Source organism: Coccidioides immitis, assembly GCF_000149335.2.
Source record: "Coccidioides immitis RS genomic scaffold supercont3.6, whole genome shotgun sequence".
In the NCBI taxonomy this organism is placed as follows: domain Eukaryota; kingdom Fungi; phylum Ascomycota; class Eurotiomycetes; order Onygenales; family Onygenaceae; genus Coccidioides; species Coccidioides immitis.
This window is the reverse complement of record NW_004504312.1, coordinates 2,368,014-2,393,079: the sequence shown is the minus strand read 5'-3', so window position 1 is coordinate 2,393,079 and position 25,066 is coordinate 2,368,014. Positions and strand designations below refer to the sequence as shown.

Here is a 25,066-nt window from a genome sequence, read left to right as displayed (position 1 = left end):
ACACAGGCTAATCCTTAGTGACAGAGCGGCGCTCTTTGTTTCTTTCCCGTTGGTGCTGATTGCATGACGCCCGGCCGATTTTTGCTCGTCCTTTGGCTTGAAGAGGCACAGGATGCCGTCATGACGGGGCTTCTCGATGGCCCGAAGCCCTAATGTTCGCGATGTATCATTAACTAATGAAACAGGAACTTATTTAGCAGGAAAGTATTCGCTGGCACTGATTTTTGGGGGCCCGAGACACACGTATTCTCCGCGGATATCTTGTGTGTGTACTTGAAAGGCTACATGCAAGCTGCTGGGCATCTCAATGACTCGCAACCAACAATGTGTACAGAGTATGGAGGACAAACATTGAAATTGGTTCCTCAAAAGGCTAAGCAACGGCTTCTTTCGCGGGCGGCGGCGTGGTGGCCCTTCCCGCGACCGGCCGCTACCGGTTCCCCGCCCTGTGAGCTAACTAGCGAGGCATGGCCTGGGATCCCAGCATGCGTCGAGAGACCAGGAATTGATCCGTCCACTTGTCTTCGCTCCAGGAGACGCGACACGGGAAACAAGCATGGCCGTTTCTTAGGTATGACGCCGCAATTGTCTCTGTGCAGCCTTAGAGCCATGCTTGCTGCAATCGACAGCAACTCCTGGAGGCCGTTAAAATGCCCCAATCGCAATGCATGGGGAACGAAACCCTGTCGATTCCGCGTTCAAACTTGCAAGGGATTTTCGAACAACATTCTTCCCGAGGCTGGCGTTGAAAGACCGCTTCTAGCGTTCCTCGTTGGCAGGCCGTGTAAGAGCCGCTCGCTATGCTTCAGTGTCCTGTCTTTTTGCTTTTTACCTTTGTTTTCTCTTTGCCCTTTTTTTCCCTTTCTATTGTCCTGCGTCAACGGCCGACAGTCGTTTGCAGCTTATTTTCGTATAAGAGCCCGATTGGCTGTGTTTCAGCGGCTTGTTACCAAAAGAGCTCCCCAGGCACGTGCACCGTGGGATTTGCAAGTTTAACGCGGCATTCGCTCCACCGACCAAAACCCACAAAACGCCTGGCCCTCTCCTCCGAAATGGACGCGTTATCGCCGGAGAATATTGAGCTTACTTCGTCCACAGGTTCAATGATCTGTGCTAGTCCTACGATTCCCCGGTTGAGATTGAGTCTGAAAGAGGCAATATTGCGCCTGTTTTGCCAATCACTACCACCAAGAAGACAAACGCTAATTTGGCTGTGAAGAGAACGATGATGGTCTTTGCTTTCTCCTCGGATAGTTAGCTGCGCGGCTCGGATTTTTTTTTTTTCTTCAGTATTTTATTCATTTCGTCCATTGTGTTTGGGGCCAGTACTCGATAGTCCAAAGTCGAACTAACGAGGCTCTGAGTAGGCCAGAGACGGTGTGTGAAACTCCAAACCGTCATCATGGCTGATGCTCTATTGATCTGATAGTAAGCTGCAGATTCCAACCGACGCTTCAAAACCAAGGGATACTCCCAATGATCACACTCCTTGCTACGACGCCAACTGTTATCGCCAAGAGGCGCACAACTCGCTATGGTGCGGTGCAGGGCGGAGCATGAGACCGGAGCATCATGGGTGAGAGAGGACCAGGAAGAGGACTCGGCTTTCGAAGTGGCATCTGCGGTCGAAGGGAAGCGCCTGTGTCGCAAGACAGTCTGACGGAGAAGCGTGAAAGTCTCGCAGCCATGGTAGGTCCTAGTAATCAGGTTGTAGCCGCGTAGAGACAAGGAGCATTGGCCGTGATGATTCCAGGAGAACGGAGGCGGCCAGCTCACAAGCCGCATCAGGAGTGCCACAGAACCCGCGATGTCAGACGTGAACGGGCAGAGCGTCGCAGATGATCGTAACGGGAGGCCGAAGACGCTCGATGAGGCAAGCCGGGGTAGCGCTAGGCCGGATCGGTGGACGGGCGCTTCGACACCGTTTGGGTTGGAGATGTGGCATCTCTGCCTCAGTTGTCTGCTTCTGGACACTTAGCCCCCAGCGTCTGTCCTGATTCGACGGGTTTTAGATTTGACCGTGTTCCAGGGGGTGCTGGCCCTCAACTGTCTTCTCTCGTCAATCTGACCGCCCCCGCGACCTGACGCGCCGTTAGTTTCGCATCCCCCAAAGAGGGCCGGCGCTTCGGTTCACTTCCATGACTGGCCCGTGCTGGCTGGCGGCAACCTCCCTCTCCTCTCTCCTCCTCGCCGCGAGAAGCACCTCCAGGGCGAGCGAATCGTGATGGCGCTACGTGTCTCTCCGTTCTTCACGGCCTCTTGGCGCGCAACCCCCAATCATCATGAGACGTCTCTGTCGTCAGTCCGGGCCACGGCGCCAAACGGCCTGGAGAGCATGAATAATTTTTCGCACTCCTGACGTAAATCCGTCGGCGAGAGGCCATCACTTACCAGATTCTGATCAATGAGACCCTCTTTCGTCTCGCCCTAGCCGCCCTGGCGGTTTCTGGTAAATGTCCGACCAAAAGAACTGGCTTGATATTACGGGTCTGGCCCCTCGATCTCTTGCAGATGGTTGACCTGCTCTTTATTTTACCGCCGAGACCTGTTTCTCCATCATGGAAGATGCAATCGCATTAATACCGCCTAGAAGATTGATATAGTCGCTCCCTTGGTTTTTATTTTTATCTTTTTTATTTTTATTTCTTTTTGTTTCCTTCCTTTTATTCATTCTCTCTCTCTTTCTCTCTTTCTCGCCATATCATCAGCCTTATGGGTTGCGGGCGGATGAAGTCGTTCCTTTTATAATATAAAATCTCTTGTTGATAGAGGTGGCTTGTTGAGGCTCTTCGATCGTTAGCTTCCACCACTCTAGAGATCTTTGCGCGTCTACCTTGACAATCTCGATCACCAAGCGGGAACAAATTTTGCATTACTACTACGTATACCAACGCTCGCTGTTCTTAAATAAAACGTTCTTTGAAAGGGCGTGGGCCGCCTTTTCACTCTTTAGGCACCAGACCCTACCAAGCAGGACTTCATATACTCCCTTGCTTTCGCTTTCGCTTTGGGAGCAGGAATAACGGAAAGCCTGCTTTCATTTCTTAAAGGAATACGTATAGATTCTTCCGGGCCCAATGGGATCCGTACAGCGACGAAGAAATTCCACCATCGACACGGCAGCTATCAGCGGAGAGTTGATCCCGGCCAACATGTCGACAAGCAAGCCAGAGCTCAGACAGGTGCCGCAGGAGTATGTTTGTGCATTTCCATTTCCAACACCTTATTATCAGCCATGTGGAGTAGATTTGACTTGATGATTGTGTTGTCAGAGATTTGTGGCCGTCGACCCTCTCACCGATCCGATTTCTCCCTCCATGTTGGGGCAAGAAGCCACAAGACGCTGACGACTGCTTACCTGAAAATGCGGCAGTCACAGGAGAGTCGGATCAAAAGAATACACTCTCTCCAGGGCAAACCACGTCGAATAATCATGATACCGTGCCGCCAAAACCATGGTATCAGAATGCCTATTCTTTGCCAGTTGCAGAGAGCGGTCCCAAAGACCCAACATGGAACCCACAGAGTTACCTTGTGCCTTCAGACCAGTTGGCTCCCCCTGTGTCTCAGTCTCAAGGTGAGCTGAGGCGATAGCGCTCTTTCCGAGGGAATTTTATTTTATTTTTTTTTTTTTTTAATTCGAACTGCTGCTACACTACGAGCATTCGCTAATGTTATGATAGAATTTTACGAGAGGTTATCTTTGCCGATTCATTCGAGCCCTATGGCCAACGAGCCAGATTCGAATACGTTTGCAGACTCGCTGGGTCTGCTGACTGAAAATGCTGATTCTAATACCAGAAAAAGACCTCGGTTGGCAGAGCAGCAACAGCTTACGCTCAACACCAACGTTCTCACTCCGTTTTCATTCTCTCCTTATTCGTTTTCAAGCAACACGCCATCCATCGATTTTAACTTCTCCGCTTACTCGGATGCCCCATCGTCTTGCTCCAGTTTCACTCCGCAGAGCTCAGTCTATTTTTCTTCCACTCCTTTATCGCCCATGCCTTCTCCCAGGCGACATTCCGATGTAGTCCGATTTGGCCCCCGGCCAAAACGGACGTCATCTCCCCGTCCAAGGCCCCAGTCGAGCCCGTATTCTCTAGATGTTGGTCGTAGAAGAATGTCAGGCGGTTCCAGCGCTTCTTTCTCTCCCTACGTTCCTTCTCCTCTTGTTGGCCGAAAGCCGGGCAACTCTTCATCATATGGGTCTCCACAGATGCGAGGAGGCCCCTTTTTCCCCTCGCCGATGGTGCAAGGGCCCCTCCAGTCTGGAAATCTATTCGTCAATTCCGGATTCCCTGGTCTTGATCAATATGGCCATCGCTTCGCCGTTCCTGAGCCGATCGCATCGCAGAGGATACCACGGACGTTACGCAGCGACGTCGACCCCGATCAGACGTACTTTGAGGATTATTCTGGGCTTTCAGACCCTCCTGATCTATTGGGTCCGCTGAAAGACACGCCTCTGTCCCCTCCGCCAGAAGACATGATGCCATCGGACCCGACTATGGTTCCCCACGAACAGGACTTGCGGTTTGAGAATGACCTATATACTCCAAAGTGGGTTCGTGGCCATGGAAACAAGCGTGAGGGATGGTGTGGCATCTGCAAGCCAGGTCGCTGGCTTGTATTGAAGAACTCGGCATTCTGGTACGATAAAAGCTTTACGCATGGCATCAGTGCCGTTACCGGACAAGCGTTCGCGGCGCCGAAGGAAATAAGGAGGACGGAGGGAAGTGCAAACATCTGGGAAGGCCTGTGTGGGAACTGTGGCCAGTGGGTGGGACTTGTGACTAGCAAGAAAAAGGGGACGACCTGGTTTCGACATGCATACAAGGTGAACTCCCACTGTTGACGATTACAAAGTTAAAATGACGCTTGATACTGACTAGCACTTGTTTCAGTGCCATAACCACTATAAACCGGATGACTCGCATAAAAGGCCACGGGATAATGAAGAACCCCGTGGTATTTCTACTGTGGAAGCATATTCCAAGTCTCCCCAGTGTGTAGCAACATCGAAGCCGGAGTCTGTAGCTCTCGGGTACGTCAACAAGGAGTCTTTAAATGGGCCGCAGGGTTTGTCTTCGATACAATCAATGCTTTCCATCATTTGACGCTGACCAGGGTGAATTTTTTTTTTTCTTTCTTTTTTCTTTGATATAGCCTGGCACCGAGATCATCTCCAATTTTCTGTGTCTATATTTGGCTTCCCCTCCATTTTTTTCTTCTTTTATTCTTTCCCCCTTTTTTTCCCCTCTCGTTGGTTCACAGCTTCCCTTTCTTTTTCTTTTTCTTTTTCTTTTTCTTTTTTCTTTTTTCTTTTTTTTTTTTCCTTAGTTTTGCATTGGACCTGGAGGAACTCGGCCATCGGACTGCAAAAAGCATTGCGGATGCTCTTTAGACGGATCTTCGAATTTGGATACGATGACTTTATGAATCTGGCTCATTTGCTGTATTAACTTGGTTGGTGACTATGTAGAAATTGAAGTTTGTTTTCGTTCAATCAACCCATGCTACCTATAAGTTAGATTTTACAGAGTGGTGCGTGACTATCGACGAAGAGGCGCCAAACTGCGGGAAGCTTATTTCGCCCGTTGAAACCTTGACGACACGCTTTTGTTTGACTGCAGAACGTTGCGATGCGGGCGGGAGAGCAAGTAGATTTTCGAAAGACATTCATTGGAATTGACAATGTAAATTCAACCTATAGCGTAACTGGTGAGCCTGCAGTTGAATATTAAAACTATCTGTGCTCTTGGTAGGCCGGATCACGATGTATTTACTCCAAAAGGGACGCGGGAAGAATTTGAGAGCATGACTGGATTCTGCGAGCGACCGGACAACCGCCCCGGACCATCACAATCTCGCAGGCTGCATTGTCGGCCGGGATGCTAAGCATGCGGAGGAGGGTCTGTGTTTTTTTGCACGCCGCCGACTCCACCAATCCTGGGGGAGTGCGCGAGTAGAAACCGGTGGAATCCCAAGAGACGCATTCTATTGCACCAGCCCCAACATTATTCGCATCCGCCAGCAGCTCTGCAGTGGATATTTCGCAGCCAAGTGACATCGTATTAATGCTCTCGTGGAGGGGAAGATGACGAGAGACTGGACAGCAAGCCGATTGACTGATTCTGCCTGACGAGCAGGGCAGAAAGAAGGAAAATTAATGGAGAATTCCTCTCAGCCACCTCTTTATTATTATTAAAAGATCACACGATGTAGGTGACCTTCTTTTCTTTTTTGCGCCTTTCTATGCCGCATCTCCATCGCCATCATTTCTCAAGGATGAATTTTAGCTGGGTGAACACCTGTCCACAATCAATGTTCTATTTAGCTTCTGTTCCTCAGTCCTGCTGAAAAATTTCTGTGTTGGTCATAGAACAAGAACGAAAAAAAAAAAAAAGAAAAACTTTTTTGGTTTCCTGAGCAAGAGGGCGAAGAAAAAAAAAAGTTTCCCACTTCAGATCCACAGCTTGTCCTCATGGTGCTACCAAAACTCTTCAAAAACTCCAAATCCCACCACAAGAAGAAAGAGAGCAGAAGCAGCAGCCCTCCGGACCTTCAATTTGACAACAATCTCTCTTCTGTTCCGGAACACATCGCATCACCACGTCGCAAGCAACACATAGCCGCCACCACTACCACCACCACCACCACGACCCCATCCTCCCAGGTGCACGATCCCGCCCGGCCAGAGCATCCCGAACGGAGCTCTTCTCACACCGCTGAAGCACGCAGCAAGCCATCCCACCATCGCCGGCAATACTCCTCCCACCGATCTGCCTCCTCCCCACCTCGCAGAAGCCCTACCAAATCCCAGCCGAAGCCTTCGTCGGCCTCGTCAAGGCCTTATCGAGACTCGCTCCCGCCCTACTCATCCTCAGCCAGCCCGACAATAAGCCCGACGAAGCGCAAGTCCAAGAAGCACTGCTCCTCTTCCTCCTACGACCACCCGTTGAACCTTCACCCGGACGAGCTTCGACGCCTTTCCGCCATGGCGGCTGCGAGAGATGAGGCTCGAGGCTCTATGGATTTAGAGTCCGAGACCCCGACTTCGCCATCCTCCTTTGTCACACCTTCGCAAACTTCCCCTGCAACCTCTGCAACCGAAACCAATGGCGTGAACTCCAAAATTGCGGACGAGGACCGGAGCCCAACCCCGCCTCCTCATACCGTTACACCTCCTCCCGCGCCCGTGGTCGATGCGGAAGCTTATAAGCTGGCGGGGAATAAATTTTTCAAGGCTGGAAACTACCAGAGAGCTATCTTGGAGTATACGAAGGGTTAGTTGGTCCTTTGCTATAGTTTTATTTTGACCCTCTTTTTTTTTTTTTTTTTTTTTTTTTTTATTTCCTTCCTGCATTTTGCTCCATTTATTTTTAAGAGACTAGAAAAAAAGTTGTTTGTTCAAGAACTGTTAACATTTGTTTAGCTGTTGAGGCTCAACCAACATCACCAACCTATTTGTCCAATCGTGCGGCCGCCTATATTTCTGCAAACAGGTACAATGAAGCGTTGGAGGATTGCAAGCGAGCCGATGAGCTTGAACCAGGAAACCCAAAAATCATGCATCGGTTAGCACGCATATACACTGCTCTTGGACGACCCTCAGAGGCCCTGGCTATTTACTCCCAAATACAACCACCGGCCTCTACGAAGGACAAGGCACCTGCAGAAGCTATGCTGAGGTACATCGCCCAGGCCGAAGAGACCCTGAAACAAGACAAAGGGGGTGGCTCAATGGTCTTGTACTCCTTGGACCAGGCAGTTCGGGGGCTGGGTACTGGAATGACACAGCCTCGCAAATGGCTGTTAATGCGAATTGAAGCATACTTGAAAATGGGAAACGTCAATGCGTTAGGAGATGCACAGAATATTGCTATGTCCTTATTGCGGGAGAATAGCCAGGATCCGGACGCTTTGTTCTTACGGGGCCGGTTATTTTACCTCCAAGGTGACAACGAACAAGCGATCAAGCATTTTAAGCGCGCGTTAAGCTTAGACCCTGATTCTACGCAGACGGTGAAATATCTGCGTATGGTTCAGAAATTGTTGCGTCACAAGGACGAAGGAAATGCAGCTTTCAAAGCCAGACGGTACCGGGAAGCGATAAAATTGTACACGGCCGGTCTCGAGATAGACCCAACCAATAAAGATATCAATTCAAAACTTCTCCAGAACCGGGCCCAGGCACACGTCAACCTTAATGAATATGAACAAGCGATCGAGGATTGCACCAAGGCCTTGGAACTAGACCCTACATATTCGAAAGCGAAGCGGGTACGGGCGAAAGCATATGGCGGCACGGGTGACTGGGAGAAGGCGCTGAACGAGCTCAAGAGCATCGCCGAAAGCAACCCTCATGAAAGGGGAATACAAGAGGAGATACGTAACGCAGAGTGGGAACTTAAGAAGAGCCAGCGCAAGGACTATTATAAGATTCTTGGGGTTGAAAAAACCGCTACTGATCAGGAGATTAAGAAGGCATACCGCAAGCTGGCTATTCAACACCACCCCGACAAGAACCGCGACAGCGACAAGAGTGATGAATTGTTCAAGGAGATCGGTGAGGCCTATGAGGTCTTGAGCGACCCACAGTATGTTTCCTATTTGTTTTACTTTAGCTGTGAACGTACTGCTCCTATGTTGGAGTTGTTGAAAGATATAAAATGGCTAACCAGTGCTTCTGTAGGAAACGGGCTGGCTATGACAATGGGGATGATCTCCTGGACCCTTCTGACATGTTTGCCCGTGGTGGCGGCTTCAGCCACATGGGAGGCATGGGAGGCATGGGCGGTATGGGCGGTGCGAATATTCGTCTCGATCCAAATTTTATCTTCAACATGATGAATGGTGGTGGTGGTTCATTCGCACACGCCGGCGGGAACCCATTTGAAGCACAGCATGGATGGTAACCCTCTATCATCTCTAGAATGAATCTGGATCAATGAGGATAAGAAAGTGGATGGCAGCTTGGACAAAGTTTTATACTCTTGGCTCAATTTTTTTCCCTCTTTATTTCCCTCAATTCAAAAGCAGTTCGCTTTGTCCTCATTGTTCTCACTGTTTCCTTTCCTGTTGTTTGAGTAATCTTTGAGTGTTTTTTTGGTTTTCCTCCCAAATACCTACCATTGCATTTGATATCCAACTTCCAAGCATTCGTCCCTCTGTGCTGGTTTGATAGATGCATGCAAGCATTCATATACATGATAGACGAGAGATACCTGCCACCACTATCTTGCTCTCTGTTGTATTTGTTAAAATATGGCTTTGGTCTATTTTCTGCTGGCATAATACCTACCACAGCCTGCTTTTATCCTCCTCCTTTTCTCTACTTCTCCCCGTGTTGTTTCTAAACCTATTACCTACTTTTTTTTTTTTTTTTTTCATTTTCACCCTCTTTTGAGATGAGTTGAGATAATTAGGTTGAAAGATAGGACGTGGTTAGAAATACAGAAAGTTGTTCCTGACACTAGCCTTGTCATGCTTTTCCTGTTAAATTTGCTCTAACTCGGGATCCTTTTTCTCTATTTTATTATGGGCACCCTGAGAATGTCTTTCATCCCATTGTTTTTTCCTAGCAATACCTTCATGACTTGCTATGAAATGAATACTAACAGCTACTTTAGCAAAAGGCAATGACTAGGTGAGTCTAACAGATTCATTCCTCCTTTTGCGCGTTAACCATAATAAATGTCAGATTGTCAGGTACCTACATATGTCCATTCCATGAAACGAGAGAACCAGACAAGAAAGAACTTCAGAACCTTTTCAAATCATCACATGCCCAATAAGAGAGAGAGGGAGTGAAAACATGTTCTAATCAATCAATCATCCCTGACCCAGAATTGAACCATGCTTGTCCGTCCCCCAAGTTTAACATTCATATCTCCTCTGCTTCCCCACCACTCTTTCTCTATCGGCAACGTTCTCTCAGCCTCTTTAACACCGTCTACAAATGTCTTCCCTCGTTGAATGATCTGGACCCCCTCTCCACCAACAAGGATGTTTCCCGTCCTTGAAGCAATCGCGTGGACATGTCCGGCCCAAGATGGCGGGTAGGTAACAGACACAGAGCCCAGGCCTCTTGTGGTGTGCGTCGCCGTGGCAGTCAGTTCATAAGAATGTCGAAGGCCACGCATCCGTGGTGGATGCGAGTGGTTGGATTCTGGTCTTTGGAAAATTAGTGCTTCGTTTAGCACGAGATTTGTTTCGCCCTGTCGGTTGGCGGTGGTGATGGAGACATTCTTATATTTCTCTAGGTAATCTGCGTCATGGAAGACAAGTGGCGTCAGGCGGGCGTTGATGTTCCCGCTGCGGGAGGATATTTTTGCGCCAGTGGAGAAAGCGACGTTGGCGGTGATGCTGCCGCTGCGGGTGGTGATTTTGATTTCGTACGGTCGAGGAGGTAAGGTGGTTAATTTCTTCGTGGAATGGGCGTTCCATTTGGATTTGCGGGTTGAGTGCGAGCGCATTGGGCGCGATTTCGTCCACCTGGCTCTTCCCTCGTCTCGTATTGATCCGAGTTCGGCTCTGAGATCTTTCATATCATCATCGAATTCGGCATAGTTATACCACCCTCCGTGCTCTGGCATGCGGAACTGCACCAAAACGCTTCCAGATCTGGAGCTTATGTCTACCCGGGCAGGTTTGTCGGGATCGTTTGGGTCAGCTGGTTGTGGATCGATGACAACGGCTATAGAGCCAGACCTGGTCCTCAGAGAAAGCAAATCGTACAGAGGGTATGTGCCAGCGATCCCAGTGGAGCGTCTGCGGATTTTGATCTCCCTTCTGGGGGTTGGCCCGTCACCAGAACCATCGTGATACCCGTCTTCATGGTCGTGATGCTCGTGGTGCTAGAGATCAACTTTAGTATTTGAATTGGGCATCATATCGAAGAAAGTTGAGAGCGGACAGGGGATTGGTTCTGAAGGATAAACCTACTCCGTCGTTTGTATAGAATAAGCTCTTGAACACCATGCACACTAGACTGGCAAGAAGGATAGACTTGGCGATTCCGACGCATAGCGACCATTTGGTAAATTGGCACCGTCGAGCATCTTTCTCTTTCCGTCGCCCGCAACATCTTCGCCTTTGTGTCTTTGGATATCCCGCTTCAGCGTCCTTGCGAAGGCTGTCGGCTGGAATATCACGTTCCGAATGAACTTCGTTGCTAACTTTCGTATCGACAATAACATCTTTAGTCCCTTGAGCAATGTCCTGATATTCAGGGGGAGGAGATGTGAGCAGCACATCACTCTCTGAAGCATAATCATCTTCTTTTAGGTCTCCTTTACTACCGACATTGCTGTCAGATGCTGAAGGAGTGTATATGATATCACCGGTACCTGTCGTTAGCTCCGAACCGCAAGGCGAAGGTGGTACATCATCATCTTGGATATTAACGGGGATGTATCCGAAACCGCTTGGGCGTGCGAATGGAGCCATCGCTGGCTTCTGTCAGACCCAGGTAATTTTCCACGAACTTTGCTTCTCTTCTCTTTGCCTTTTGGTCAAATAAATCGTGATCATTCAATGGTGAGGGTGTCCTTTGGTCCATTAACATTTGGCTCTGATGAAACAAAGTGAAGAGAATACACATTGCTAGGGGTGAAAAGGACATTGTAAAAGGAAATAAAAGGGTCCCAAAGCAAATCAATTTGGCTGAACTGATCCTTCACTTCTGAGATCGAGCATGACTTCTCTCCTCCCGATCATAGAGAAAGAGGATAAAACTTGGATCAGGCAAAACCAACGCGTGAGTGTATGAAAACTTGCTGTTAAGAAATGGACACACCTTGATCCTTTTGTAGCTGTTTCAAAGGCACCTTTTCAGCAGTTCCTAATCCTCTCTCGGTTTCTTGGGCTCGTCAGACCAGCCAGGTCAGGGATTTAGTGTTTGTTCGGACCCTGTGAAATAGAAAAGCCGACCGGAGAGACCATTGCAATCACCAGCATTGACAAGATGAATGAAACTTGGTGACGGCTCAGCGGTTTGCAGGATGGATGGAGTTGATGCCGGCTAGGCAGCTGAATTATTCCCAAACCACATATCTCTCCACATGCATAGCTAGTTAACTTCAGCCATGCAGTTGAACATGGCTGGGTGTTTGCGGAGTCGATGATTGCCCGAGCAGGGTCCTCGGCCCGCGAATCAAGGTGCTCCAGGCAGCACGATTATGCGTGGCGTCGAATGGCCTGGACGCTGGGTCGGCGCTGACAGGATCGTTAACGATGGCGGAGACTGAAGCTTTACCACCCAAGCCATCATGTTCGGTTCCAGAGCTGGGACTTGGTGGAGTTCAATCATGCGGAGCTATTCAGGAGTGAAATTGGAAATACCTTTCTCATTTCGCAATTGGAAATGTACTCTAGCAAAAGAAACATGCACCAGAATCATTCCAATTCATGAATATCGATGTTGTTAGATTCTGTTAACAGTAAATTAATTGAAAATGAGTTAATATTCTTTCCTCTAAGTTTAGTTAACGTGGCACTGAGTATATTAAGGTTGGCTGCAGTGGCCATGGCAAAGCTTCCCGCAAAATCTCCAAACACGCATGGGAATAACAAAGTAGACAAAACAGACTTTCTGGGCAATAAAGTAGCTTGGACAAGATGATTCTGTCACAGAGAATTTTCAACTGTCAACAAGAGGGGATATTTGTTCCAGAGCCAGAGAGAAATGCATGAAACTCCATCGCTAATGATTCAAGACAAATGCAAACTGAAATAGTAGTCACAACGAAAGCACCCTTAAAATCAACCCATAGAACTCGCTCGAAAGGACAGGCTTGGGAAGATGCACAAGAGAGAGCATAGAGTGACTGTGATCGCGCGATGCCATGTTGTGTGCAGCCTTTCACCAGGCCGCCGAGTGTTTGCTGTCTGCATCAGGAATGTTCCTGTATCGCCGGGGGCGACAACTATATTCTTTCATCAAACCTTGTTATTATAATAAACAAGAATCTTGGTTTATCATCTTTCTTTTCCAAAAACTCCTTCTCAGAACTATGTTCAGTATCCTAAGTTGGAGAGGATGGAGTGTGTTTCATTCAAAGGTAAGCCACACACTCCCAATGCGCGAACCTGGCTTCCCTTGCGCAATCGCTGAAGTCCAACGGCGACTTTCCAAGCCTCAGTCTCCGGCAAAACGAAGATATATTTCTTGCCTTCCTGGTCCCGGAGACTGGCACGGACGATATGAAGGCCTCGCGGGGCCGCAGCAGTCTGTTCATTGACATTCATCCCGTCAATATTTAGCCCATTAGAGCGACTACCACCATTATCACTGGTTTCCAATCGGCACTGGTTCTTGCAGGTCTTGAGCAAAGATGCAAGAAACGCGTCTGAATCCCCGCTGCTGGGGATCTTGGACGCGTGCGAAGTGCTGAAGCGGAAAGGACTGAGCTTGGGCACAGTCGGACGAGTGGTGGTTGATGAATTTGCACCAAGCAGGGGGCACCATACCTCTACCAGTTTCATCGTCCATGCTTTGATGTCCCATTCTCGCTGGGCCACACCTCTCACATCGTCGTCGACAAACATCCCCTCGGTTGTGATGCGCAGTATCAGCCCATCCGTCACTACACCTCGTCCTGATACCAACTGCGCGATTGGGGTTCTCATAAAAGCGTTGTTGAATGAGTACACACCGTGGATAACAACCTTATCAGGATTCTTCGTGCTATATGGTCCTCGTCGGGATGGTGGTGGCGTTGTTCGTGCAGTCGTCTGTGATGCATAGGTCGATTCTGAAAATACAGAGGACGCTGAAGATTGCTGCTTGTGCATACCGGGTCTAGGGCGGTCGTAAGGGCGAAAGGAATACGCATCATCGTCCGTATTAGTTTTAGTACTAGGGAATGGAGGCTTTGGAGATGAAGCCGGCTGCTGTTCGGCCTTTGAGGACTGTACTGACGGTGGAGGCGCCGCAGATTGCGCAACCTTTGCGGCCCTTGCGGCCCTTGCAGCCTCCGCAGCTTTTGCAACCCTTGCGGCCCTCTCCGCAGCAGCTTTTTCTGCAGCAGCTTTTCGTGCAGCTTCCTTCTCGGCCGCCTCCTTCTCTGCGGCAGCCTTTGCCGCTTGCTCGGCGGCTTCTTTCTCAGCAGCAGCTTTCTCGGCCGCAGCCTTCTCAGCAGCTCGCCTTGCGGCTGCCGCCTCTCTCGCTGCAGCAAATCTAGCTGCAGCTTCTTCTCGAGCTTTCTCCTTTGCAGCTTTCTCTGCCGCTTCTTTCTCAGCCGCCTCCTTTTCGGCTCGCTCTCTGGCTCTCTTCTCCTTCCATTCACGATATTCTCTCTCGCGGGCCTCTTTTTCTCGTTTTTCTTGCTCCTCCCGCGCAATTCTTTCTTCTTCCTCTTGCTTTCTTTTCTCATCTTCTGCCCGTTTTCTTCGAAACTCTTCCATTTTCCTGCGAATCTCTTCCTTGCGCCTCATTTCTTCTCTTGCTCTTTCCCAATCGCTCTTTTGCTTGTCTTGCGCGGGTTTCGCCCCAGTATTTGATGGTGGAGGCGATGGTGGAGCTTCCTGCTTAGGTTCTGGCTTGAGCTCTTGTTTCGGTTCTGGCGGTGGTTGGGGCTTTGGCTCAGGTTTTGTTTCAACCCGGGGCTCAGGCTTTGGCACGGGCTTTGGTTCTGGCGTTGGTGTAGCTTCCACCTCAGGCTCAGGCTTCGGCTCAGGTTTGCGCTCTTGCTGAGGTTCAGGAGCAGGCTTAGGGGTAGGCTTCGGAGGTGGTTGTGGGGAAGGTGGTCGCTGGGGTTTAGGGGGTTCTCTTGGCGGCTCTGGCTGTGGTGGAGGCGGCGGCGGCGGCGGCGGCGGAGGAGGAGGCGAGGGATGGGATCGTGGTGGTGGTGGTGGTGGTGTATGTCCTCCAGGATACTGAGCACCAGGGTAATATTGATGGCCGCCTGGGAATTGACCACCCGGATATTGTCCGCCAGGAAATTGGGGACCAGAATTTGGAGGCGGCCCACCAAAACCCGCGCCGGGATACTGCCCTCCAAAATTCTGATATTGATGGCCTCCTGGGGACGGATTGGGGCCGCCGGTTGGTCGTGGCCCGGCCCCTGGTGGCGGCCCAGGAGGAGGACCTTGCGGACCTCGACCTCCATTTGGCGAGCCAGGCCTGTTCCGGTTTCGTGGCCTGGAAGAGCTGCTTCCTTCAATCTGCGTTCTACCCAGGGTCCAGCAAATAACTCCCACCCCGATAACGAGCATGAAAACACCCATGCCTCCGCTCTGCACGACCGTCGCGAACCAATTCTTCAAGAGCGGCAAAACATTTATATATAATACCACTCCTAGTAGCGCGGAAGCAACACCGGCCAGAAAGCTATTCCTGTGGCATTGCAACGATGGGAGATAGAGAAAACCCGAGCCAGAAGAATGTGGGGGGATTATAAAAATATCGTACGGACCCTCTGGCAGGTCTGATGCTTTTCGATATTGTCCGTCATCGGCACCACCTTCTGCGGTGGTTCTCGGGTTTGCCCCGTGAGGGGGCGGAGGGGGAGGCGGACCGTCCATATTGTGCGAGGTGTCGAAGTCACAACCACAAATCCTTGGGGGAACAGCCGTTCTTCCGTCGCGCTACGCGGTGTTAAGATGTGAGAGATTGTACCGTGCTATTTGTTAGACTTGGGGAGCGCTTCTTCATGATTGTGCGAACATATAGCCACAAAACCGATTTGCGATCCGTGTGGCGCTGCGTACAGGAGAACAGAAGTATGTGACTGCGATGGGCGACAAATGGAAAATGGACGGTCAGTGTGAATGTGGTTCCGACAAGGGATAATCTAGAGTGAAGGGCCAAAGTATGGTTTCCCAACCCCTCAGCTTTGGCTCGAAACGTTACACCTGAGAAGCGCTCCGAGCGGCGCTCCGCGTTGCAGGATAAGAAATGAGAATAAAATACGGAGTACGTGGGGAGAAATGATATAATAACAAACGACAACAAGTGTGATCCAATGTCAACGTGGTGGCGAGTGGCGAATGGGAGTTGATTGTCCGTGGGACCTGAAAGTGTGCTTGGGGACGGTGGCACAGGAATTATGCCAAATCGAGGAAAGATGGATGTGATCTCGAGTCCACACTGGATCAATGAAGGCAGAGAAACGGGTCAGGGATCAGGACGCAGCGTCGGGAGTACACAAACAATGCAAGAAAGGTGACAAAATTTCGACATGCGTGGGCGGCTGGACGGGATCGTTGCCTGTTAGCCTGGGAGAAAAAGCTAACGGTTGCCTACCTCCAATCGGATGCGAGGAAAATTCCGCCCACTTTTCCAATAGACTGGAGAGTCTCCTGTGCTGTTGTCGGGCCGTTGCCGTGACCCAGTAAGTTTAATTCAAAGCCAGATCTTCACCATCGTTTGTCCAACATTCCGAGATTGTGATCTCAGGAATGAGAGTGTTGTCCCGAGGGTGCATTTACGGAGGGCAAAGGAGTTTGTTGAGTTCCGCAGATTGACAGGAATAGGGGTGCAAATACAGAGTTTAGAAGAATGGAAAGTTTCCTTTCCCTGTTCGCGACACTGAGCTGCCGCGGATTTCAACAAGTCTCACCGCTTCATCGCGACAAGGTGTGGAGATCCGACTGAGCAAGGGAAGGGACAAACACTGCTCCGTTCGTTTGAGCAACCTAGCTGTTCATTGTATCTGTCTATAATTTATCATCATAACAACCATTTCTCTTCCGGTCTCAAATAGTTGCAATACGTTTGCTTCTTATTCTGGTCTGGATGCAGGCTTTCAGATGAGGTTGAAATGAATGTTGGGGTTGTTTGTTTGGCTCTTTCCTTTTTTAGACTAGACGCTCCCAACTGTCAAATGATTGGTCAACCTTAAGTCTAACTAAATTATGGTGCAGCTGAGTAATAACTTACTAGCACAAACAGGGTTAGGCTGGGTCACGATTGCGCTAAACTGAAAGCATCGACATTGGATTCCCGAGGCGTTCGCTAGAATAAACAAGGGCCTCTCCGTGGTGTGTGAGAGAGAGAGTGTGTGTGTGTTGGAAGGGCACTATGACAGGTAAAGGGCACGATGAGCTTACCAGCCGTACTGTCCGCAAGTTGGACCTCATTCTCCTCCCCTTCTTATCACTCCTCTTCCTCGTAAACTCTCTCGATAGGTCAAACATCGGCAACGCCGAAACTGCCAACTTCACCAGGGATGCTGGGCTGCAAAAGGGTGATCTAAACGATGCGGTGGCATGGTTTTTTGTGTTCTTTGTGGCGTTGCAGCCTGTGGGTGCCGCGGCGGGGAGGAAGTTTGGCATGAGCGTCTGGGTGCCGAGTGTGATGACGTTGTGGGGTATCTGTACGCTGCTGCATGTCTGGGTTAGGAAGAGGTGGCAGTTGATATTGATCCGTATTATTTTAGGATCTCTAGAAGGTAAGAGATCCTCTGACATTTTATAAAAATTTCCCAGCGTGGTTTTCAGGTCTAGAGACCCTCCTTTACCGAGACAGCATTGCTGCATGTTTTATGTATCGAGATGAGGGGATATAAGCGCTCGCTCGTTAGACGTTCATACTAATAATGCAACGGGGCACTTCCAGCGGGCTTTTATCCCACAACTGTGTCATATCTCTCGCTGTTCTATACCCGCTATGAATTTGGGCGACGTCTGGCGCTATTCTACGGCTCGTACGGCGTGGCTGGCGCTCTCGGTGGGCTTCTTGCGTTTATCGTCTTCTCCAGGTTTCCAAAGGATGGAGAGCCATCGACAAGGAAATTCGAAAATGATGATTCCTGGAAACCATGGCAGGTGTTGTTTATGGCTGAAGGACTCTTGACGATTGTAATCGCCTTGATTGGCTTCTTCTGGCTGCCGAAGAGTGCAGGTACTGCTTGGTTTCTAAATCCTCTGGAAAGGCTATGTGCCGAAAAACGGGTGGTTACTGATCGTGAAATGTCCTCTTCTCGTGAATCGTTGCTCACCCCTGATGCAGCCACTGGGGCAATTGATGGGTTTTCAAGCCATGGGGAGCAATGTCGCCGATTGCTAGAAGACGAAGGAGTCACTCCTGAGGCCCAGGCTGGAAATGATCGTGATAACTTTACTGCCGATGCTGGGCTATCGAAGCCGGAGATTCTTTCGACTGTCTTGTTTCTACCTTTCATTTTTCCGATCCTGATCCTCAATATTGCTTCGGCAATTCCTAGCACAGGATTTTCTATTTTCCTCCCGATCGTTCTATCTTCGCTGAAGATGGCGTCTCCGTTATACGCCAATATTCTTACCGTGCCTCCGTTCCTCTTAGCTTCTATAACACTTTACATTTTTATGCACTGGAGCGATAAGTCACGCAGGCGTTTTCTTCCTATACTCGCGAGCCTTGCAGTCATTCTGACCGGGCTTGTTCTAACTCTTCTATTCTCCCCGCCTTCTACCTCTGCTGGGACCGCGGTGCTTTATTTCTGCATGTGTTTGCTATTGAGTGGCTGCTTTATCCCGAGCCCGCTCACCGTTGCTTGGTACGCGGGAAACATCCCCGATCCGGGCAAGCGTGCTATTGTGCTTGGTATCAACGGCTACGGGAATCTGGCTGGCATCTTTGCAGCTCAGATATTTGCACCGAAGCACCAGGAGGACGGCTTTCGCACATCTTTTCTGATTACCTTCGGGATCATATTTTTGAGTTTCATTGGGTTTGCTGGATTGAGAGTTGTGCTTGGAATGATTAATAATGCGCCGAAGAAATACTTGCTTCGCTGGTCTGAAGCAGATTTGGTGGATGAACACGTTTCGGGCTTGGGTAGGAGGGACGGTTGGGGCGAGAACGTGCCTCCCCTGGTGATTGTCGGGGGCCGCCGTTGGGATAAGTACGTCAGAGACATGGTTGGCGTGAAGCTCCTTGGCATGGGCGTCAGCTCAGCGGACGTGAGGCGTGGAGATGAGAAGATGACATTTGAATATGGGTATTAATGGGCTATACCATCTGGAATTCGTGAGAGTCGGCAGGAGGTTTCTAATCAAAGACCGGCTTTTCATCGGAAGGGGGCATATACCGTAAAAGGCAACGCAGGGACCAGCGACCAGGTGTCGTTTCAGGTTTTAGATCCTGGGACGGACCAGCTTTGGGGCAGAAGAACGGTCGAAATGTGTCCACACGTGGCTGTCGCTACGTGTTGGTCGCGGTGCGCAGGCGGGCGAACCTAGGCAACAGATAAATGAGTAGGATAAAATATTCATGCCTGATGATTGGGCCAGGCAACAGAGATGAATTGCTCCGAAGAAACTGTAGGCGCAAACGCACCTGATTCACGGCCAAGCAACGCTCTCGTTGTGGACAGCGATGAGCCCATATATAGCAGCGAAGTGACCGCGATGTCATCCTGTCCGTGTAGCCCGCTTGACGGTGCGTGACGGTACATACATAACAGCCGGCACCTGATCTGTCATAACAGAAAGTTACCAAAGTTACCCCAGCAAACCAGCCGTAATACAATACCGGTGCCACGATCACCCGCATTCTCCCCGCGCTCTGATTGGCCAAGGCCCGCCCCGTCGCCGGTGTTGGTCACTTGGCGTGGTATTACGCCGTACCTGCTGAGCAGCTCCCCTGCCATCATCATCACCGCCGCAGTCACTTCGACACAACGGCTGCACAGCTCGATTCACAGGCAAGCCACTCTCCTTCTGGGAGACAATTGCCTTACTGCCCTGTCTTTTATACCCTGCGTTCTACACGGTTATTCCCAATGCAGTGTTGTTCCTAACTTTTGGGCCTCCCTTTCGTTGTCCTCCGTATCCTTTGATCCCTCCTTGCCAAGTACATCCCTGTATGTATCGGGTCTCCCATTCACCAGCAGCCCTCCATTCATCTACAGCGCACATTTCCACTCCCTTTCCTCACGAACTCCCTCCGTCGTTAAAATAACCAACTGGCTGGATCGATCTCTACCACCAGATGGCCGCCGCCGCTGCAGCTCCCGCAGGCACCTTCATGCCGGGAACGAAGGTGCAGGTTGGAAACCACCGGGTCGTCATAGAGAAATACCTCTCCGAGGGAGGATTTGCGCACGTCTATGTCGTTCGGCTTCCACAGCCCGTCGATGGCTCTGAAACCGCCGTACTAAAACGGGTCGCCGTCCCCGATAAAGCAGCCCTGGCCAATATGCGCACAGAGGTCGAGACGATGAAGAGATTGAAAGGTCATCGGCATATCGTCACATACATCGATTCACATGCATCGCAGCTGAAGGGAGGCGGGTTTGAGGTGTTCCTACTCATGGAGTTCTGCGCCGGTGGTGGATTGATTGATTTTATGAACACGAGACTTCAGAATCGTTTGACCGAGCCAGAGGTCTTGAAGATATTCACGGATGTGGCGGAGGGCGTTGCCTGCATGCACTATCTAAAACCCCCTTTATTGCACAGGGATTTGAAGGTGGAGAATGTGCTTATTTCACTTAATGGCTCGTCGTACTGCTACAAACTCTGCGATTTTGGATCTTCAGCGTCTCCGCGGCCGCCTGCATCATCAGCGGCAGAGGGGCGCTTGATCGAGGACGACGTTCAACGGCACACGACCCTGCAGTATCGTAGCCCTGAGATGATCGATGTATACCGGAAACAGCCGATAGATGAGAAGAGCGATATATGGGCGCTGGGAGTATTGTTGTACAAGCTCTGCTACTACACAACACCTTTCGAAGAGGTCGGCCAGATGGCAATTCTCAACGCAAGTTTTAAATTTCCAGCATACCCGCACTTCTCCGATCGGTTAAAACTCTTAATAGGTAGGATGCTGTTCTCCAGTGTGTTTACAGCAAAGACTGATCGTATTGTGTATAGCGTCGATGTTGAAGGAGCACCCGCAGAATCGTCCAAACATCTACCAGGTTTTGCGAGAGGCGTGTCACATGCGAGGAAAGGAAGTGCCCATTCGTGATGTAAGGATATCGCTGTGCATTTGCTGGGAACAGACACTCATGCACTCTAGATTTATTCCGGCCGTTCACAATCCGAGGCTCGTCAGCATCACAAGCTCCCAACGCCTGCTGAGACACCAAAAATCGGTGCTGTATTCTCTCCGCCTATGCAAGAAACTCAAATAATACCAGACATCGCTCCAATGAGGAGAGGAAGGCCGTCGAAACCTACTTCGGCTCAGCACTCCGCTAAGCCCAGCCCTTCACCTCTTCGAGCTGCATCTCACGATCCATTTGCGGCGCTCGATGGAGGGGCGAAACGGACACACCCTGACGAATTGGCCTCGCGGTTTCCGACGCTGGACCAGTTTACTCTCATACACGAAAAGAGTGGGAAGTTCGAATTTGAACCCACTGTGTCTGCCGATACAAATATACCGACAGATGATCTTTCTAAAAGAATTACAAATGCCCTTGCAGACGACGCGTTTGTCAAACCGGCCACTGCTCCTCCTCCCCACAGAAGCCCTGCCTTGGGTATACAACCTACTAAAACCTCTCGCCCACTTTTGGAAGCGAAGACTACTCAGACAAACATTCTCCCCGAACGCTCTTCTCAACAAGTCCCAATCTACCAGCCTGCACCCCAAAGGCCACTTATGGTGTCCACCGGCACCATGACTTCTCCATCTCCCCCGCCGCGACCCGGAGAGAGTTCGTCGATACCTTCCCGACCTGTACATAGACTCTCCGAAGCGTCGCAGTCTAAACGGCAATCATGGGAACATGGCCTTAACATACTGAGCAAATCGCGGGATATTTTAGGAAGGCGATCGTCAAGGAATTTGTCCTCCGAGGAGTTGCCCAAATCACCCGTATCTTCCCGACCATCCTTGGAAGGATCCCGTCCACATGTGTTGGACGTCAATGATTCTTTGACCACTCGTTCTAAGTCCGCGAACGCAAAATCCCGGCCGTCGAGTGCGTACGTTGGATCTGGAGTTGAATATCTCCGGGATCGAGATAGCTCGGCTTCTTCCTACGATCCCGGCTCTCCGCGAGAGCCGGATGATGGTGCAGAGCTATTGCGTCCGGTACGATCCGGGGCCGATCGCAATATATCATCTGATGTTGATTATCTACGGGCCAAAGAAGAAGAAGAACAAAGTCGCAAGCAAGAGAAGCGCTCAAGCACGGGGTCTAAGCATATCAAACGATCAAGTTTATCGTCATTATCCTTGTCTGGAACGAAGACGCTATTCGCTGGTCGGTTTGGCGATGCTTTCCGTCGATTCGAGAATAATGCGCCCCAGGAGATCATGGGCCTGTCGTCGGAAGAGAGGAACGCTGATCTGAGCCCTATCACGGGGTCAGAAGTTGCTGATATGAGCGATGACGGCCGAGGATTCAATGAGGAGGACTTGTCTCCTGAGACACGCCGAGAGCTCGAACGCCGTCGGTTATCTCAAGAGGAAAAACGAGTTGCGCATGCCGCGGCCGAATATCGTCAGAGAGTGGCGGAGAAAGGAGGTCTGGGTGGATCAGCGGAAGGAGGTAGATCATCAACCATACAGAACAAGGTCCAGTCCCTCCTCCGAGAAAATACGAAACCCTCGATTAGAACTGCCTCGGGCTATGGTCGTTATACTGATGCCGAATCTGCTTTGCAGGCAAAGCAGTTTGAAAGGTCACTCCCTGAAAGGCCAGCGCCTGTTTCTACGCGAAAGCCTGTGCATTCTCCAAATAAGGAGCTTAGCTCAAGACCGACATCCAAAGACATGAGTACAGCTGGCGGTTTTACGCCACAGTGCGATCAGCCGCAGTCACCACAATCACCCTTCCCAGCGCGCTCCGGACCGCGCCCAGTCGCGCCTCCAAAGCCAAAGAATCTCCGCAGCCATGCTGACACATCCATTGACCCAGACATGGAAGGACATTCATCTATGGACCACAAACCCTCCACCACAAAAGAAGACTGGGAAATCAGTTTCAGTCGACGCTATCCGAGTCTATCTGGACTTGAATTGGTTGAAACGGAAATAGATTTACCCCCGACTGCCACCAAGGTACCGCTGGTACGCACGAAGGAAGTATAGGTGATGATGCTGTGAGATACATACATACATATTTATATCTGTTGTGCATTATGTGAGGGCTTGTTTGAAGCTTTGGATCTATAAATTTCTACTGCATATAATCATCTTGCGAACCCCTCGACCTTTTTATAGACGAGGAATATATCGTTTTAGCTCTGTGAATATCGTCCTGCACTTGACATGGTGCTCCTGGACACGTTGGGATACTTGCCGAGCGTATGTCCAGGGCTTGAGGCATTGCTACGTTTTGCGATCATGCATTCTGAGCGGAGATCTTATTCCTTTTTTGAAGCATTAAAGTCCACTTTAATAGTGTTGATGAGAATACAGGATAATTATAGTTTCTTTCCTTTTTTTCCGACTAAGCCGAACCTGAAGCTGGAGTGAGTCTTTGATGCGATGAGGCCCCGATTTGCGTTGAGATGGGTCACCAACCGTCCGGATTATGTAACTAATTCCTTTGTCTTCACCGATGACGACTGAGCAGGACGAATCCACGCTCTCAGGCGTGCAGTCAGCAATCGGCTGTTGATGAGAAGTCTGTCTTGCAGCTATGGCGCCGATTACCCTGAGTCAGATTGATGGTAAGCCACGACCACCCACTATTTCCTTGAGGAGGATATTAACAGGCTCTTTGCTCCACACAGAGGATCTCAAGGACGTGATCCAGACCTTCTTCGAGATCCAGTCGGCCGTTCATGGATACCTGGGGCCGGAGACCCAACAAGAATTAGTCAAGAAGCTGTTTGTCGACCTTTTTTCCCCTCCCCCTCTAGCCCCTTTTCATCCGACGCAAGCATCCCAAACTAACCTTCTCGGGCCCCAGAAAATCCCTTACAGTCTCCCTTCAAACCCTCTCTGCTCACGCAGCACCTGACCCTTCCTACGTCCAATCCCCACCATCTCGAACGGGCCTCTCCCCCGCCGATCCTCCTGTCCAAAGCATCCAACTTCCACCCGAGATCATAGACTATGTCGACGCGGCGCGCAATCCGGACATCTACACGAGAGAGTTTGTGGAGTTGGTACAGAAGTCGAATCAGGAGTTGAAGGGGAAGATGGAGGCGTTTGCTAGTTTTAGGGATGTCTTAGCCAAGGAAATGGCGAGTGCGATGCCGGAGTGTAAGAAGGAGGTTGAGAGGGTGGTGAAAGCAACCGGTGGGAGTGTGGATGGGGGAGGGTGCGGTTGAAATATGATTGTTTTCAGGCAAGACAGGATTGGATATTCTTCCACCTCCCCACCCCAATATTACAGCTAATGAGGGTTGGGTTGAGTTTGGACAAGAACCAGGAGATGACGGCTCCGTGCGTTGATCTACGTCCCTAGTACGACGGATCTCGCTGCCCATGCAGGGCACTGGGGCTGGGGAGAATTCTACCATTGCGACCCGGCTACTCGATGGAGTCATGTGGGATGGAAAGCGATGGTCCCTTTATGGCAAATGCGATATACTAGGACGTTAGCTGAGAGACTTGCTTACATGAGGGCTCATATCTACATATGTGAGCAGCATAGCTAGCATCCTGTGCACCATTTTGCCCCTGGTAAATGATCACCTTTTTGGTGCAGATGCTTTGTGAAGCGTCAAGTATCAAGCGGCCTTTTGAAAGGCTAAATACTTTGAGCTCTAGTCTATTCCCAAACAACATTCTCTGGACATTACTTCTAGTTGATTGATGTGATTAATAGTCAGCATCCACTGTTTTTGCGTACATCCCATCCTGCACATCATACACTAACTGCTAGACATGTTTAGCCTGAGCCAGTTTCTGCAGAGGCCAGTGAATTTCAGGTAACACATCATCACTGTGATACCATTTTGCTACACAGCTGCTAGTGTTTTGCTTTTCTCTACAAGTCTGTGAGAAGATGATACTGGGCAGTACTTCGCTGAATATCAAGGCGTCGAGTCAGCCAAATTGAGGTCTACTTCTGGCCGCCGCTTGTCTAATGTCCATGGGAATGTAGCCATGCCTTGCACCTTGTCGCCATCCTTTACATGATTCTGTTGCTTGCACCGGAAAATTTCAAGCCCGGTTTTACCAAGCCCGTAAGCTGACCCGGAGCAGCTAGACGAGGACACC

The 25,066-nt window shown here is 50.1% G+C and overlaps 9 protein-coding genes across 9 annotated transcripts; 7 read left to right on the top strand and 2 right to left on the bottom strand.

The window, feature by feature from the left end:
• Positions 1 to 324: 324 nt before the first annotated feature.
• On the top strand, positions 325 to 2,359 carry CIMG_03865 (uncharacterized protein; the record flags this gene model as incomplete). The annotated part of the gene is made up of 6 exons (XM_001244423.2): positions 325 to 784; positions 967 to 1,132; positions 1,430 to 1,576; positions 1,614 to 1,689; positions 1,754 to 1,958; positions 2,097 to 2,359. 6 exons carry the CDS (start codon positions 325 to 327, stop codon positions 2,357 to 2,359), a joined length of 1,317 nt encoding a protein of 438 aa, XP_001244424.2.
• Positions 2,360 to 3,022: 663 nt separating this feature from the next.
• CIMG_03864 (uncharacterized protein) lies at positions 3,023 to 5,120 on the top strand (the record flags this gene model as incomplete). The annotated part of the gene is made up of 4 exons (XM_001244422.2): positions 3,023 to 3,193; positions 3,273 to 3,577; positions 3,684 to 4,840; positions 4,908 to 5,120. The coding sequence occupies exons 1-4, from the start codon at positions 3,078 to 3,080 to the stop codon at positions 5,118 to 5,120; spliced, it is 1,791 nt and encodes a 596-aa protein (XP_001244423.2). The 5' UTR covers positions 3,023 to 3,077.
• A 1,367-nt stretch (positions 5,121 to 6,487) lies between these two features.
• On the top strand, positions 6,488 to 9,477 carry CIMG_03863 (DnaJ and TPR domain-containing protein; the record flags this gene model as incomplete). Its single annotated transcript, XM_001244421.2, has 3 exons — positions 6,488 to 7,289; positions 7,439 to 8,603; positions 8,699 to 9,477. The coding sequence occupies 3 exons, from the start codon at positions 6,488 to 6,490 to the stop codon at positions 8,919 to 8,921; spliced, it is 2,190 nt and encodes a 729-aa protein (XP_001244422.1). The 3' UTR covers positions 8,922 to 9,477.
• Positions 9,478 to 9,647: 170 nt separating this feature from the next.
• Positions 9,648 to 11,911, bottom strand: CIMG_03862 (uncharacterized protein). Its single transcript, XM_001244420.2, has 3 exons — positions 11,804 to 11,911; positions 10,951 to 11,741; positions 9,648 to 10,862 (listed from the first exon to the last, which is right to left on the bottom strand). Exons 2-3 carry the CDS (start codon positions 11,452 to 11,454, stop codon positions 9,834 to 9,836), a joined length of 1,533 nt encoding a protein of 510 aa, XP_001244421.1. The 5' UTR covers positions 11,455 to 11,741; positions 11,804 to 11,911; the 3' UTR covers positions 9,648 to 9,833.
• Positions 11,912 to 12,453: 542 nt separating this feature from the next.
• CIMG_03861 (uncharacterized protein) lies at positions 12,454 to 15,531 on the bottom strand (the record flags this gene model as incomplete). The annotated part of the gene is made up of 1 exon (XM_001244419.2): positions 12,454 to 15,531. The coding sequence occupies one exon, from the start codon at positions 15,529 to 15,531 to the stop codon at positions 13,024 to 13,026; it is 2,508 nt and encodes an 835-aa protein (XP_001244420.1). The 3' UTR covers positions 12,454 to 13,023.
• Positions 15,532 to 16,104: 573 nt separating this feature from the next.
• Positions 16,105 to 16,671, top strand: CIMG_03860 (uncharacterized protein; the record flags this gene model as incomplete). Its single annotated transcript, XM_001244418.2, has 3 exons — positions 16,105 to 16,218; positions 16,296 to 16,340; positions 16,504 to 16,671. The coding sequence occupies 3 exons, from the start codon at positions 16,105 to 16,107 to the stop codon at positions 16,669 to 16,671; spliced, it is 327 nt and encodes a 108-aa protein (XP_001244419.2).
• Positions 16,672 to 17,029: 358 nt separating this feature from the next.
• On the top strand, positions 17,030 to 19,117 carry CIMG_03859 (uncharacterized protein; the record flags this gene model as incomplete). Its single annotated transcript, XM_001244417.2, has 2 exons — positions 17,030 to 17,399; positions 17,567 to 19,117. The coding sequence occupies 2 exons, from the start codon at positions 17,030 to 17,032 to the stop codon at positions 18,934 to 18,936; spliced, it is 1,740 nt and encodes a 579-aa protein (XP_001244418.1). The 3' UTR covers positions 18,937 to 19,117.
• Positions 19,118 to 19,637: 520 nt separating this feature from the next.
• CIMG_03857 (NAK protein kinase) lies at positions 19,638 to 23,326 on the top strand. Its single transcript, XM_001244415.2, has 3 exons — positions 19,638 to 20,753; positions 20,809 to 20,906; positions 20,957 to 23,326. The coding sequence occupies exons 1-3, from the start codon at positions 19,922 to 19,924 to the stop codon at positions 22,979 to 22,981; spliced, it is 2,955 nt and encodes a 984-aa protein (XP_001244416.1). The 5' UTR covers positions 19,638 to 19,921; the 3' UTR covers positions 22,982 to 23,326.
• A 170-nt stretch (positions 23,327 to 23,496) lies between these two features.
• CIMG_03856 (RNA polymerase II mediator complex protein Nut2) lies at positions 23,497 to 24,641 on the top strand. The gene is made up of 3 exons (XM_001244414.2): positions 23,497 to 23,565; positions 23,629 to 23,725; positions 23,808 to 24,641. Exons 1-3 carry the CDS (start codon positions 23,535 to 23,537, stop codon positions 24,169 to 24,171), a joined length of 492 nt encoding a protein of 163 aa, XP_001244415.2. The 5' UTR covers positions 23,497 to 23,534; the 3' UTR covers positions 24,172 to 24,641.
• Positions 24,642 to 25,066: the final 425 nt, after the last annotated feature.

Excerpts from the sequence above, each read along its gene's own strand:
- CIMG_03862 (XM_001244420.2), bottom strand. The coding sequence starts at position 11,454 with ATGGCTCCATTCGCACGCCCAAGCGGTTTCGGATACATCCCCGTTAAT. Across the intron at positions 10,863-10,950 it reads TATTCTATACAAACGACGGA|CACCACGAGCATCACGACCA; the intron begins GTAGGTTTATCC and ends GTTGATCTCTAG.
- CIMG_03857 (XM_001244415.2), top strand. The coding sequence starts at position 19,922 with ATGGCCGCCGCCGCTGCAGCTCCCGCAGGCACCTTCATGCCGGGAACG. Across the intron at positions 20,754-20,808 it reads TCGGTTAAAACTCTTAATAG|CGTCGATGTTGAAGGAGCAC; the intron begins GTAGGATGCTGT and ends TATTGTGTATAG. Across the intron at positions 20,907-20,956 it reads AGGAAGTGCCCATTCGTGAT|ATTTATTCCGGCCGTTCACA; the intron begins GTAAGGATATCG and ends CATGCACTCTAG.
- CIMG_03856 (XM_001244414.2), top strand. The coding sequence starts at position 23,535 with ATGGCGCCGATTACCCTGAGTCAGATTGATG. Across the intron at positions 23,566-23,628 it reads TACCCTGAGTCAGATTGATG|AGGATCTCAAGGACGTGATC; the intron begins GTAAGCCACGAC and ends TGCTCCACACAG. Across the intron at positions 23,726-23,807 it reads CAAGAATTAGTCAAGAAGCT|AAAATCCCTTACAGTCTCCC; the intron begins GTTTGTCGACCT and ends CTCGGGCCCCAG.